Source organism: Gallus gallus, chromosome Z (assembly GCF_016699485.2).
Source record: "Gallus gallus isolate bGalGal1 chromosome Z, bGalGal1.mat.broiler.GRCg7b, whole genome shotgun sequence".
Lineage (NCBI taxonomy): Eukaryota > Metazoa > Chordata > Aves > Galliformes > Phasianidae > Gallus > Gallus gallus.
Window position 1 is genome coordinate 13,737,225 of NC_052572.1, and position 15,356 is coordinate 13,752,580.

Below are 15,356 nucleotides of genomic sequence, written 5' to 3' on the forward strand. Positions count from 1 at the left end.
TAAAAACTGCATACCACAGAGGTAATGACCATTTTGTCACTCATAGGTTTTTCTCTTCTTCTAAATGCACTGCTGATGATTTTTCTGTCTGCCTACTGAGCCTCAAAAATGCTATTATTTTTGTCTGGGTTTGGTTAATTGCATGCACAGATAATCAGCTCTGAACTCATACTTTTAAGTGCACTCCTTCACATATTTACATACACTCATTATCTTTTCAGAGCCATTACGATTTAGTGTTTGTTTGCATCCAACCTCCTTCCCGAAAAACAAACAAAAAACAGGTGCAGATGGTGAATTTCCATTAGGGAGGTGGAATGAGGATCACAGTTCCAAGCTGAAGAAAGATAATACACTGTGTGCAAGTACAGATTAGATACTTGGAAATGACCAAAAAGTAATAGTTAAAACCTAGTTATAAGTACGTTTATACATGGCCAGGTGGTGGGAGACACAAACATCACTATGGTATCTGTTGGTTACAATGTTTTTCAATTTCCAATTGCTAGACCTAATATTCTGTAAACCATCACTCATTAAGTCCATGGTCATTTTGCAAGCTGTTAAATGTTAACCACATTTTGAAGTATTACTAATGACTTCAACCACTGAGTTTATTCCTCTCATGTCTTGTTACATACCCTCTTATCATTGCAAATGATTCATCACTAGAGAAATAAGAAGAACCAGGAAGAACAGTGACTGTCTCCTTACCTGTAAAAGAAATAAGTTACTGTTTCCATGTATTTTGTCTCTGGCAAAATAAGCCAAAACTACTAATGAAGAAGAAAGGTTTTTTATGTGTCCTTTTTTTTTATTATTATTCTGTATTACTCTGGACCCAATTACAATTCTGAAATCACATAGTGAACTAGGAAGCAGTTTGTGACTGCCTCCTGTCTGACCACCAGCAATCCCACACAAGATAGCACTGACACCAGAGGTTAAGAAATTTCTATTGACTTCAGCTTTCTGTACTAAGGTAACTCTCTTCTCAAAAAGAGAAAGAACATCTTCAGGAGATAGCAAGATTGCAAGGAAGAATGAGCAAATCAAATTCAACACAATCTACAGTGATAATGATTTAGAAAACAGAAAAATAAATGGCAGTTTCAAGACTAATTTTGCTTTCTTAAAGTACAGACAAAAAAGCTCTTCACTGTGATGTAAAGTTCTTAGGTCAAGCAATGGAGCTAGCATGGCAGTGCTTTACTTTGATTCTGTCCAGAGCTCTCTCTTTCCTCTCTTGCCAGCACTTTGAATCAGACTGAGAAATAAACCTCATATATAGAGTGCCTGTGGAAAGTCATGAGAAACACAGCCGTGGGTAGAATTATCAACCAAGCATGAGAAAATTTAGAGAATAAAACAGACTTTAGCACAAGATGACACTGAGAAGATAAAGTAACAACAGCAGGGAACAGACATGAGACATCATTAAACATTTTCCAGAAAACAGGGAAAAAGAAGACAATAAGGAAACAAAGAGGCTGAGAAAAGTAAAGGAGGGGGGAAAAAAAAGAAAAAAAAAAAAGGAAAATTAAAACTGACAACTAAGTTATCTGCTGTAATTTACGAAATTGACTTCATGTTAATTATTCCACCAAGATACTGTGAGGAAATTAAATTTGTTAGAAAATAGTATAGAATTAAGGTCTTGCACTCAAATCACAAAGAATTCAGCAAAGAATTCACCCAGACCAGTTCTAAGAATGCCTGAACTGTCCACCTTTATCAGGCTCCCAGTGAGTGGGAGAGCTGATGCAGTCTGTAAGCTGTAACATGGAGAAAGAACTCCACAAGAAAGAGGCAACCTACAGCAGTGCTGAGAACAATGAGACAGACTGAGGGCCAAATAACAGTTTAACAAGAACGCCATATTACCAGTTCTTGAAAATGCTCTCATAAAGTCTGTACCTGTAAGTAATTCTAACGTAAGGCAAAAGCCTACCTTGAAATTACAGTGAACATAACCTTTAATTGAGACATTCAAGAAATGGAGCAAACAACAAAACACGTATTTCAGAAAAATGCAATTTTATTTGCAGATAAAAGCTTGCAAGAGCCTAAACTCAAGTTTATTTTGAAAAAATGTACTTTGAGGGCTGACACTGTACCATTATAGGCTAGGCTATGAATGTGAACAGAAGTCCTATTCCTTTGCCATTTAGCTTCTATTTTTTTCAAATGCTTTTATAAATTGGGCTGAAAAGCATCCAGAGCAGTCTTAATCCAACAAAGCATCAGTGAGACTTAGCTGTTTCTGCATATTTCAGCAATGATATCACTGATATTTTGTCAGCTGAGCAGATTCATCTAATCTTGTGCCCTGGCTATTGCAGCTTCAGAGAAAGATGTTAAGGTGCTTAACACCGAATTACCAGTACTAGCATAATCTGACTTCCATGTCACATTCTAGCATCTTACATTAGCTACAACATTCTCACCTCAAAATATTTATCAATCAAACAATAAGTCAAGGTCATCTTAACATTCAAACACTAAGCCAAGACCATCCTGACATCCATATACAAACAACATTTTTTTCAGTCTTTATGAAGTTCTTGGCTATTTTTCCTTTTGTCACTCTGTATGTTCATTACAAATATACCAATATTAGAACTTATTACTAAGCTCTAATGAGGGTGCATATTGTTTTACCTTCCATGATAAATACTTTTTGCTCTTAACATTTTTTTCCTTCCACTGACACCTTCATTTAAACTGTCAAACTCAGTTCAATCATTAACTCAGCTCCCATGTGTCTGATATTTTCCTTCATACAATGCATCTCAACAGTTGCCTACGTACTGTTGAAACACTGGACTTAATTCTTTAATAATTTCTAATTTCAAATCAGATGAATGCCTTAAATAACTTCTTATTTAAAACATAAAAACATAATCCTGAATGGGGAAATAACATAGCAATATGTTAACGGTATCAATTAGTTAAACAAGTTAGCAAATGTTTCAAGTCAGTGAATGATTGCTGGACTGCACTACAATACTAAATTAAAAGCTTGTTTGATGTCAATGATTTATCTCACTTGGCTATTAAGAGTTTAATTGTGCTAGCTAATAGAGATAGAAAGGTACTTTCTACATACATACACATAAATACTTGGGGATGGGAGGGTGGGGAGTTATTAATGAAATAAGCCTAAGCTTGTCAGGCATAGGTTTACATTTTATACCATTAGCAACAATAAGAACTTATAAAGCATCACATAAAAGAATAGGTAAGGCCTACTTCGTAGAATCACCAAGTCTGGAAAACACCTCCAAGACCATTTACAACAACTGTCCACTTTCTAATATTTCTCCACTAAATCATGTCCCTAACTACAACATCTAAACATTTCTTGAACGCTTCCAAGGGCAATGACTCCACCACTTTCCTGGGCAGCCTGTCCCAGTGCCTGACCGCTCTCCTGGAGAAGCAGTATTTCCTAATGTCCAACCTGAACCTCCTCTGGTACAGCTCAAGGCTATTCCTTCCAGACCTGCTGCTAGTTATATGGGATAAGAGGCTGATCCCCACCTTGCCACAACCTCCTTTCAGGCAGTTCTACAAAGGGATGAGGTCTCCCCTGAGCTTCCTCTTCTCCAGAGTAAACAATCCCAGCTCCCTCAGCTGCTCCTCATAAGACTTTACTCCAGACTGCTCACCAGATCTGGTCCTCTTCTCTGAATACACTCCAGGGCCTCAATGTCTTTTTTGTAGTAAAGGGCCCAAATCCGAGTGCAGTACCTGAGGTGCAGCCTCACCAGTGCTGAGAGTACAAAAGGATAATCACCTCCCTGCTCCTGCTGGTAATACTATTTCTGATATAAGTCAGGATGCCACTGGGCCTCTTGGTGACCTGGGCACACTGCTGGCTCATGTTTAGCTGAGTGCTGACCAACACCACCAGGACCATTTCTTCCACACAGACTTCCTTGGCTGCTACTTCAGCTTATCACAATGCAATATCGAGGTCTAATTTTATGTGGAAACAGAACAGATACAAGCACAACTTTCTATTAAGAAAACAGAAATCAGACCACATTCAAATGCAATAAGCCATAACATGATTAATGGCTGCCTGTGTAATGCCCCGAAACGGCAAGAATTAGAGAAAAATTCAGCTGGAGAAATGCAGAGGAGCCATAGCAGGTGGTGTGGCAGGAAGGGAAAGTTCTTCCAGACAGAGCTGCTCCTTTGTGGACTTCCCCGTCCCTGCTTTCACTATAGCACCTGGGATCTGTATCCTCCCCTCAGAATGGGGAAAGCAGCCATCATCCACCCAGCCTCAGCACACAACTGGCACCTGGGAAGCAAGTTACACTGCCTCTCCAAACACACAACTGGGAATCATCTACACAACTCACTAGGCAGGAGGAAGCCAGGCTACTACATAAAGAACCTTTAAAAGCATGTCCCACTAATAAATCGAGAACAGTTTTCTTGAAAACATGACCTGAAAAGTAGCAGGAAAAGAAAAATGTATATTCACGTAACAGCTCCAGTAAAAAATCCGACTTCTGAATATACTCTCTATCACCTCGCCTGGAAAAGAGCTCCCTTCAGTAGTACTACAGTGACCAAAAGCATAAGCTCTCTAGCTAGCATATTTAATCCCTCTATTGATCAAAGCCAGTCTTCACTTAAAAGACTACAGGAAGTGAAATACATTAATTTATATGTAAATAAACCAGGAGCTTAAATGCCAAATCAAAATAAAGTTTTTATATCAACAAAGAAAAGTCACCATCCAAAAATTAAATTAATTTAAAAGATCTTACCTGCATTAATCAGGTCTGGATCAACTTCACTTTCAAGGGGATAAGGACCCTGACAATAACACAGACATATTATTTAATTATTTATTTATATTACGACACACTTATGTACAATTTGTTACTGCTAGTTATTTCTCATGTTTATTATTGAAAGCAGATCAGCACAAACATACATTCACACTTTTTTTTTTTTCTCTTTAGCACAACACAATTCCTGATACAAGACAAAATTTATATCAATTAACATATCAGGACTGATAGATACTGCCCAGAGGCTGCTAGAGTTACTAAACCAGAGAGCAGTGGTATTTGTTTTTGTGTTTTTTTTCCTGACTAAAGTGTCATATATCTCTCAGGGAAAAAAAAAAAGAAAAAAAAAAAGGTATGCAAGTGTAATAGTAATATAATAAAGATTTACTACAGCAAAAATATTATTCAATTTTTTCCCCCCCCAAATAATGCTTCATAAGCTATCTTAAAAGGCATAGTCTTGTAAACCATGCACAAGACTTGGTCTCCAGGTTCTGACTCCTTCCCATAAAACAAGTATTTAGGAACATACTTGAAATAGCACTATAATGCTGAAACGAGCATTTCCACAAAGACTTCCTCGCACACAGAGAATTTTATGATCATGCAATACAGCATAAGCTTGAATATGATTTCTACCATAAATTATAATCAGCTTAGGGGCAAGAGGAAGGAATAAAACCTAGTGGTACAACATGGTAAGTACATTGCTGCTAAGTGACCATGATATATTCTTACCAAACCTAGGACTCCATTTTCACTCTGTAGGTGAACAGTTATGTCTGGACTGATGAAGTTACTGGCCAACAGCGGGATTCCAATACCCAGATTAGCTGAAGAAAATTGGTCAAGGCACAAATAGGAATACACAGTGCAAACAGATTTAAAGTTATCACTGTACTATGATAAGAACTTGTCTTCAGAAACACTCCCGTTTTTTGTTGGATGTCTCACACTTGCACTTGAATCACTTTCCCATTTGGACTTTCTAATTGCATTCTGTCAAATGTTTAATATGCTAAAAAAAATAAATAAAATCAAAACAGTTCAAGTAAGCTACATTTCTATTGCGCTTAACTTTTTAAAGAAATTCTTATGAAGCATTCAACCACTAATAAACTGAATATATATGACTGAACAGGGACTCCAGACATGCAATACTTTAATATCCCATCTATTTCAACCAGGTGTCATTGAGAAGAGAGAGACCCAGGCTCTGTGAAAGACAAACACTGAGGACCATAATTAACTTCCATTAAACATAAACAGCTGCAGCTACTAGTCTTGCAGGTCATCACTTTAAGATATAGCACATCTGTAGGATACCATACATGCCGTCCTCAAACTCTAAAGCAGCCCGTCTGATGATCCTCTCCCTCACATTGTCTCCTGGCTTTTGTTTGGCTTTTGAGTCTTCAGGCTTTCGGATTGACAAGCGCTGCAAAACAGGAGGCAATCATAATCAGAAATTAGCATCCAGATTCGTGCATCTCAAGATGCAGAACCTTGATTCATGATTGCACTGAGGTACTTCATCTAAGAATAATGTTATTTATCCATCTCTTAGAAAGGATGACCTTTTATTCTAGCAGTTCAGTCTCACCTAAGCCAGCACAATAATCAAGATAGTTCTCTGGCTATCACTGAGACTAGATTTGTTTATTTTGTCAAGTCTGAGAAAGTATCTGATAGATATATAGACATAAGTGGTTAAGAGGAAAAAGAGGAAAAGAAGGCAACAAGCATTAGTGCAAATACTGGCAAGTTTGAGTATCATTACTCCAGAGATATCCAAATAGATTTTTTAAATGTCAGCCTAAAATTCAAATACTGCTCTCCCTCTGCAATCATTCAATTCAGTGATGACATTTTAGACTTACATGCACGAGATCAACAAATGCCAGTTACGTAACAATAAGAGGAGCTAGGCAACTTCATTTTCAAAATAAGTCTACATAATCTCACATAAATCTGTCTGTTATGTTTTCCAGAGACTTACTGGCCTTAAAATGATGCTCTCTAAATCACACACATATAAAAACACTGCAGTATTCAAGAAATCTGTAAGATCTTTTCTGTGAATTTTCTTTTACATAAATGGTTTTCTCCATGCATTTCTCCCAAGTGTGTAATGCTGCTCTAAACAACATCTTCTGTTGTATTCACATTTTCTCCTCACGTATCTCTAAGACATAAAAAACAGATCTGGCAAAATTATCCTCTGTTCCTTTTAAGCAACACAAATTTTGCACTTTCTTTTTCCCCTATGTTAGAAGTCTGTCTTCTCTTCAGCAGTCAGGATCAGTCATTATCAGCTCTCCTACACTCCCTAGTAACTTTCTTTTTATGTCCGATGTCTTTTTCCTAGAATCACTTCACTAGTGCATTTTGGAAAAATTAAGAACAATCACAGAGGGTTTCTCTGTAGCAAAAAGAAAGCTGGATAGAAAGTATGACAAAAATATGACAAGAAGGACCATGTCTGAGCCCAATTAGGCATGAGCTGTTATTTAAAGTCAGTATGAATTATGACAGATTTGGTTCTCTTCATTCCTCTTCTCCCCATTACTATTCATCATAATCAATGCTTTCATATGGACAGACATTTCCAACATATGTAGGTAACTCCAAAAGTAATGCTTCCTATTTATTTCCATGGGAACTGTAACAACCACCAAGAGCTCAATAACACTACGTGATAGAGCAAATTCCCAGCTACAAAACACTGTTCTCCAGCATAGTCAACTCCATACGCTATGCATTTTCATCAGCCATTAACAAGAGTCTGCATGCTGCACTCATACAAACTGTACTAGTGGAGGTGATCCACCATCTCACTGTGTCCACATCCACTGTTTGGTCTCCAGAAACATTCAGCAAGCATTAATGAATGTCAATGGGTGACTTTTTATCTGCATGGAGGAATTCAGTGACATACCTCTGCTTCACACACACTTCCATTTCAGACACCATTCTGTCAGACTGCCCCTCTGCTGCCGTCTCCACAGAGAAACAAAATGGAATGGGATACCAGTAGGAAGGTTCAACCTCTACTGCCATCCCACCAACATGTGTCTCCATAAGCAAATATAACAAAATAGAAGGCAATACTTTTGGAGCAGCCCTCATACATAATCATCTATGATGGAAAAGTATGAATAAAAGCATTAACAGAATTAATCTCTGTTACAACTTTGTTGTATCGTTTGCAGTAGCATTTTTCCTTCTCATTTCATTTTTTTGTTAGAATATAGGGAAGGGGGCAAGTGACAACAGAAGTACCAGTCCCCTTATCCACACTAGACAAAGAAAATCAAGCAGCTTATGTACTTTTTATAAATGTCTTCTTTAGACAAAGAATCACCACTTTACCCACTGCTGAAGTCCAATAAAAACAGAAGTTCATTAAACACAAAATGGATTTCTCCCATGGAAGTCAAAAGCTTTCCAGCTAAGATATTTCAAAAGGAAGAAACAGGGCATTCTAAAAAAAATAAGCCCAAAGAAAAAATTTTAAAAAAGAGGTTTAACATCTGTTTCTAGTCAGATCCTCAACCATGTTCCTTTGCAGAATGAACAGTTATAACAACAGTTACAATAACAGATACAATAACAACAACGTCCCTTTAAACATTAACCTAAATCAGCTTACTTAGAGCAAAGCAGGCCTTCGCAGGACTACTTAATATAAATTTAAGAACAAAATAATTTTAAAATAATTACATTCCCTTTCTTCAACTTTTCCTTTTGGTCAAGGTGTTTTTGCTTTGTGTTATGTGTCTCCTCCTCCACCAGCTTGTACAAAAACATTTTGAATAATTCCTGCCTCAAGATTAGGGACACACCTGAGAAATATGGAATTTTCAATTACACTTCTAGGGCTTTGTCACAGGAACAAAATAAAAAGAGGGACAGAGCTTGAGTGAGATAGAGGCATGGAAACAATAAAGAACAGTATGTGATGATGCCCTTGGCAGTTTTCAGTGTTTTAATATTATTGCCTCAATTTTTATTAAGTATTGGCATGTTTTATTCAGACCACAAATGACACTGTGTAAAAAAAAAATTCTATTTAATGTAAAGGAAAGAAAGGTTCCAGATTCTCCACAATGTAATGTAATCCACTGCAAGGCACAGAAGGAGCTGCAACTGGTTCTACCCGTCCATGTAAAAAGCTTCCCAGTAGAAAAAAAAAAAAAAAAAAGAAAGAAAGAAAGAAAGGGAAAAAAAAAAAAAAAAAAAGGAACATTATTGTCAAAGTCAGTTCTCAGTACAGGTATTTCCCTGGTGTCTACAGGAGGTGATCACGGGAAGAAAGAATGAAGAAGAATTTTTCATAATCAGATTTTCAACTGCAGTGAAGTGACTGAGGACCACAGAAAGTTCTTCCAGCTCATTTAGGGATTGAATAAGAAAGTCTGAGGCATAAAACACAAAGATCAATTCTCAGGTACCTAAGTAAACACCTAAGCCCCAGTACTTAGCAAAACCTGACAAGTTTTCATTGTTAACGCTTAATGGCTAGAGTAAGAATCCTGAAGAAATTCCAAAATACAACTGACACTGAGATGTGACCAATAAGATGGGCTACTTACTTCAATTCTCTTTTCAAACTTCTCTCCCTGTATCAGGCGATCAACATAGATTTTGGGAACATGAATATCTTCTGGCGCAAATGCTCCAATATCAACAATTTCTTCTACCTACAAAAGTAAAAAAGAAAACAAATATTTACAAACTATATGAAAAGAGTGAGTAGTTAACGAGTATTAGCAGATAAGTTTCTATTAAATATATAGTGGGCACTGATGAAAACCAACAAACAGGACAAAACAGATAATCCCTTTAAAATAGGCCATTTTTCATGTTTCTCTTTCCTCTTGTTTCATATACAGCAAGTAGCACATTTCCTTCAAAGGATATTTTACATGCATACTGAAAGTAGTTGATGTTTTAACAGCTCAAATTGTACAATCGCCATACAGAAATATACCATGTAACATCACAGTTGGCTGCACTTACACACAGTTCACACCCAAATCGGAGGAAATGATAAGGTAGTAACAAGAAGTACAAAACACAAGTATGAATTTAAAGGTTACAAACTCAAAAGCTGGCTTGAAGTTTCTTCGCAAGGCACTCAAAATAAGACATCTGAACTGTAGCAACTAGTTGCAAAGATCTAGAAGTTTCTACAGTTAGTGAAACAAATTCAGCATAAATGGTACCAACCTATACATAGCCAATATAAAATATGACCTAATTGGAGCACCACAGACATTGTGTTTTCCTTCCGGCTATGTCTGAATTCAGAATGCTCCAGGTGGAGATCCTGATATGGCTCCATGCCTGCAACAGAGTGCCCTAGCCTTATCTGGTGCTCAAAACCTCAAGAACAGAGAACACATCTCACCCTATCAAAAACAAAAACAAAACAAAACAAAAAACCTCATAAAACTCACAGACTCTGCCTACATCCAATCACAGACAAAATGTGTTATTACTAAAATGCTAAAGTCATAGATTGAACAATGTCCGAAACAATCTACTCATAAGGAAATTAAACAGCTTCCAAACTGCTTTATTATCAGAAACTAATTAAACTTTCAGAAATCTCTGAAGGAAGTCTAAAAATCCCAAAAAAAGACCCTGAGCATGACACATCAGTAGGGGTACATCACTTGGCAGCCATCACCAATGAAGGAACATTAAAGAATTTAAAATTTGATTTGACATCCTATTGTTACTGCACAATGTGATCAACATTAAAATCTATATAGTACTTCTGAAAGATAATTAACTCCCTACTGTGTTTTGTTCTGTGACAATAAACAAACAAAGAAATCCACCATAAAAGCAGCAGAGGGAGAAGAAAGAATTTAAAAAATAGAGTACAGTAAAAAGAATGCAGCCAGCGAGTCAAAGGAGGTGATCCTTCCCCTGTACTCTGCCCTGGTGAGGCCACATCTGAAGAACTCTGCCCAGTTCTGGTCTCCCCAGTTCAAGAAAGACAGGGAACTGCTGGAAAGTGTCCAGTGGAGGGTCATAAGGATTATGAGTGCCCGGAGCATCTCCCTTCTGAGGAACGGTTGAGGGACTTGTGTCTGTTCAGCCTGGAGAAGACTTAGAGGGGATCTCAGAAATATCTAAGAGGCATCAACTGTAATTAAAATTTAATATGTCAAAATATCCACATAGCAAAAAAATGCAACTCTGAAAAGGGATTTTAAATTTGTGTATAATGCCTGCAACATCATTCCGTTCTCCAGGCAAAATTGATCAAGATGTCTATGCGATAAAGTAAGAACTCTGAAAGGGAGAGCAGAAACATGATTTGACTGCTCTAACTCTCTATCCCAACTCTGCTCACATAAGAACTAGATGATTTAAATGAAACACTGAAGGTTGCTGGCAGCCTACCTCTTTTAGTCTTGCCTGCACCGCTACAGAGATGAAGCTAGGCCTACAAAAGTGAAATGGAAAATCTGATGGCCATGGGAACCAGCTTCTTCACTTTCTAATAAGCACTACTGTGACCACTGCAAGACAAAACCCAAACATCTTTCTAGATAAGAATGAAAATCTAAAAATAAATAGCTTGATAGCTGGTTATATTAAGTTCTCTTTAATATTGCATACTCCCTTGTAAGTCTTTTTTGTATCACATCTACAGTCTAACCCTCAATCACCTGCAGATACAAAGGAGAACGTTTGTATTAATAAATACAAGGTTGCGTGTGATTTTTAAAAAAATATTATTGTTTTACTCTCCATTTTCTTTATCCTTCTATTATTTCTCCCACGTACTAAAGTTACCTTACCTTCATTTTGCCACATACAGACAAATTCCTGTACATATCTAAAATCACCATACAACATCCTACCAAAGATACAAAATGTAGAAAAGCATTTAAAGGCAACTAATCAGGGAAGATCACCTCCTGTAGTTTTTTTAATTGTTAACATATTTTGGTGCTATTTTGACTGTCCTGATCACTTTCTCACTTTCAATCTTAATGTCAGTGATGGAAGGTAGAAAGTTTGCACAGCTTTCCTGTATCAGCAAAATTAAAAAGTAACTTGAAGATTATATGAGTTCTCTTCTGGTAGGCTCTGATTCATGACTCAAACATTCTTCCATTGTTTCAAGAGTTTCACAGTATCAGTTTCCTTCCTGTGTATACATCCCTGCAAATCTTGCCTGATTGTTGACAATGGAAGTAGAACGAATAAATTCAAACATTTCTGAATAGTAGTTTATCTGCAAGTACAAGCAGAACATGAAAGCTGTTCTCTGCTATGATTCACAAGAGCCTTCTGTCACTCATTGTGGTATCAGCACTCATAGAATCAATGGTCACTTGTTTAAAAATATCACTTCCTTCTGTAATTTACATCCACTTTTCCCTTTTTAAAGTAGTCTAGTTTACTTTTACTTTTACTTAAGGAAATTCAGCTAGTATTCTGAAGTTTTAACTGAGTTTCCAAGGGCTTCTAGAGAAAGAACAGGAAATTTGAAGGTTATAAACTTCCAGTAATTAAGATAATGAACAGCACTCTTGGTCAAAAATTGGAAAAGAAGTTGTAATGATACAACTATTCATGACAAAATGCTTGAACCTAGAAAGACCTTTGAGTATTCACTTTTTAACCAGTTTCTAATGCCTAATTACATGCTTTGTGATATGTGAAAAGTTTTCAGCTGTTTTAATTTTACATCTGTTTTAATAAAACTGAGTTATGGCCAGACAAGAATACATAATTCTTTATTATAGGGGAAAAGTAGTCAAAAACAGAACAGGTGGAAAGAAGGAGAATGGCTGAACATGAGGAGTGGGATGGGAAAATTAACAAACCTACGCATTTCTAAATTGCTTATTTTTAAAGTAGCTTTTTTAAATCTCTAAAAAATCATCTCCATTATCACAGTACTCATCAGTTCATCAAACTGAAATAATAAAAATACTCAGTAGAACAGAACTAGAATAAAACATGTCAACAAACAACAGAAGAAATACATTTACCCCCTTAGATGCTAGATAGAAGCTTATTTTAATACTTCTTCGGTTTACTGCTGGAAGAGTCAGTATGTCACTGCAAAATAAACTGTAACATTAATAAAATCATTAGCAGTTAAAAATAAAAAAAACAACAGCTAGCAGGAAAAGTCATGTCTGTTTGGTCTACTCAAGAGAAGTCTGAATGAAGGTAGTCAGAAACTGTTATCAAACATTCCCCATGGCTAATGACAAACAAGAAAGAAGTCAGCCTTAATTATTTTAATTATTGACACTGAACTTTCATAAAAAGCTTTAGTACTGTAAAACAATAGAATATACTCTGAAAACTGCCAGAGAGATAGAGGAAAGAGCAAAGTAGGTTAATATTCACTCAGTTCTGTCTGAATGTGGGGAGTTAGAAGAGATTTTCTGAATTCTCTTCTGTGCTTTCCCAGATCTAAGATCAGCCACACCATGAAATTTCAACTCCTACCATGCTTTCATTGTAATGAAACAGCCATCAGTCAATAAAAATTCTTGAAGCACACTTTCAAATACTGAAAAGCAAGCAAACGCTAAGTCATCTGATAAAAGCAGGTCTTAGAATGAACGAAGTTGTGCTCATGTCAGACTCAGAATAAACTTCTCATAAGCATATGGAGGAGGTACAGGGGAACAGCAGAAATCTGTAAAGTTCAGTTTCACATTGAGGCTAATGGGACTGATATGATTCACACTGAAAGACCTTTTAGTCCAGTAACCCTCTTGGCAAAGAATAGAAGCTTAAAGAACTACAAGATACTTTCAGTTGTTCTATCCTGGTTTCTTGTCAACACGTAGTTTAGGAATCTCTGTGGTGGTCAAAAGCTTGGCATAGATCACCTTGTGACCACTCTGAACACATCAAAGTTTCTTTAGCGCCCAAAACATTTTGAACCACTGCATTTCATGTGCAAAAATACTTTTCACTGTGTCTCGTAATTTTACTGGGTGCTTCCTTTTCTTGCAATACAGGAATAGCAGGCAGCTGTTCTTTGTCTATTCTGTATCAGCGCAGAATCTATGTACCTTAATGTCTTTCTGCTTTCTAGCAGACTGTTATTGTCTCTGAACTTTGCAGAGACAAACAGTGAGACATGTTGCCAGTATTTCAATTCTGATCATTACAGAAGCAAAACTGACATGAACCTTCTAAGGTTTGTCATCCCATAGCTATGTATTCTCATAATTTAGAATGCCCAACTAGATTATACTCCTTTCACCTTTCTTTTCTGTAAGTCTTTAGAATTAATTCCACTTTTAGTTGTCTCTGACTTACTTAGTCGGTTCTTACACATTTCCTGCACCTGCTACCTCTGTTTCCTGAAATGGCCAATTCTCATTTCATGAGTTTAATGTTTTCCTCCAAACTGTACTCATGATAGCAAAGAAGAATACAGGTTGCACTGAATTACCTACTCTTGGTACTCATGCATAACAGTTTTGGGGTAATAACTAAAAATAAATAAATAAATAGATAGATAGATAGATAGATAGATAGATAGATAGATAGATAGAAAGTATACTTCATTATCTACAAAATACAACTATCTGTAAAGATATGTGCATGTATGCATGAGTGAAATAATCTGAAGAAGCTCTAACACAAACAGAATTATATCTTTTTTATTTTTTCTTTTCTTTTTTTTCTTATAAATGGATGGTTTTATCCAATAGGCACATTTGTGAAAGAGTAACAGTTTTCACAATATATGTCTGGTATTAGACCAACCTGTAAACATGTACTGTAAAAATGACCCTGTACATATAAACTGAATCCTGCAGATTTTTCCTGAAGATGTTTGTGAAGTAGATAAAGAAAAAAAGCACCATCTGCCAACTTTTACGTATCCCTGATGTTATTCCATCAAACTGGAAAAGGCAACTTTGGAAGGTCATTTTTTAGATTATGTTATACAGTTTTCAAATTACTAAAATAACGGGAAACAAAAATACTTGTAAAAAATCCAACCATCAGAGAACAAACTCTTAATATGTTAAGGGCTACCTAATGACCAAAGAATCTGCTTAATCTGTAATGGCTATGACTGCTGAATAACATTACTGATCATATTCCAAACCTTTCCATCCTGAACAGTACACTGTTAACAATATAAACTCTAAACAGATTATTCCTGTATTTCACTGCTTATTTTCAAAATACATTACATTGAAAATCATTGAGTTGATTGCAAAGTAAAAACAAATAACTGACTTTCTTTTCTAATTAAAGTTGTTCATATATCATAGAAGAATCAAAACCTAAAAAATGTCAGACTTAATCCCTACAAAAGACTGTATTTTCTTACTCATATCAGAGAAATGACAAATGAGACTGAAAGAGATCTCAAATCTCCTACACACCCACAGAAATTTAACTTAAAGGTCAGGAGATAAATTAAGCTTGACTATTAAAAATGAATTAAGAGTAATTAAAGTACAGGAGGAGGAAGTGAAAAATTTAAAACAAAAACAGAAGATTCATCTACAGCATCCAAAAAGG

General features: G+C 36.2%; 1 protein-coding gene across 4 annotated transcripts in view; it reads right to left on the reverse strand.

Moving 5' to 3' along the window:
* Window positions 1–15,356, reverse strand: part of OXCT1 (3-oxoacid CoA-transferase 1) — an 86,585-nt gene that overhangs the window by 28,914 nt on the left and 42,315 nt on the right. For all 4 annotated transcript variants that reach the window (NM_001006578.3, XM_040655522.2, XM_046905342.1 and 1 more), the window contains 5 exons: window positions 9,410–9,517; window positions 6,141–6,252; window positions 5,553–5,647; window positions 4,788–4,836; window positions 642–714 (listed from right to left, as the gene is read on the reverse strand). In NM_001006578.3, the coding sequence (NP_001006578.2) occupies window positions 642–714; window positions 4,788–4,836; window positions 5,553–5,647; window positions 6,141–6,252; window positions 9,410–9,517 (437 nt within the window). The remainder of the gene's footprint in view (window positions 1–641; window positions 715–4,787; window positions 4,837–5,552; window positions 5,648–6,140; window positions 6,253–9,409; window positions 9,518–15,356) is intronic.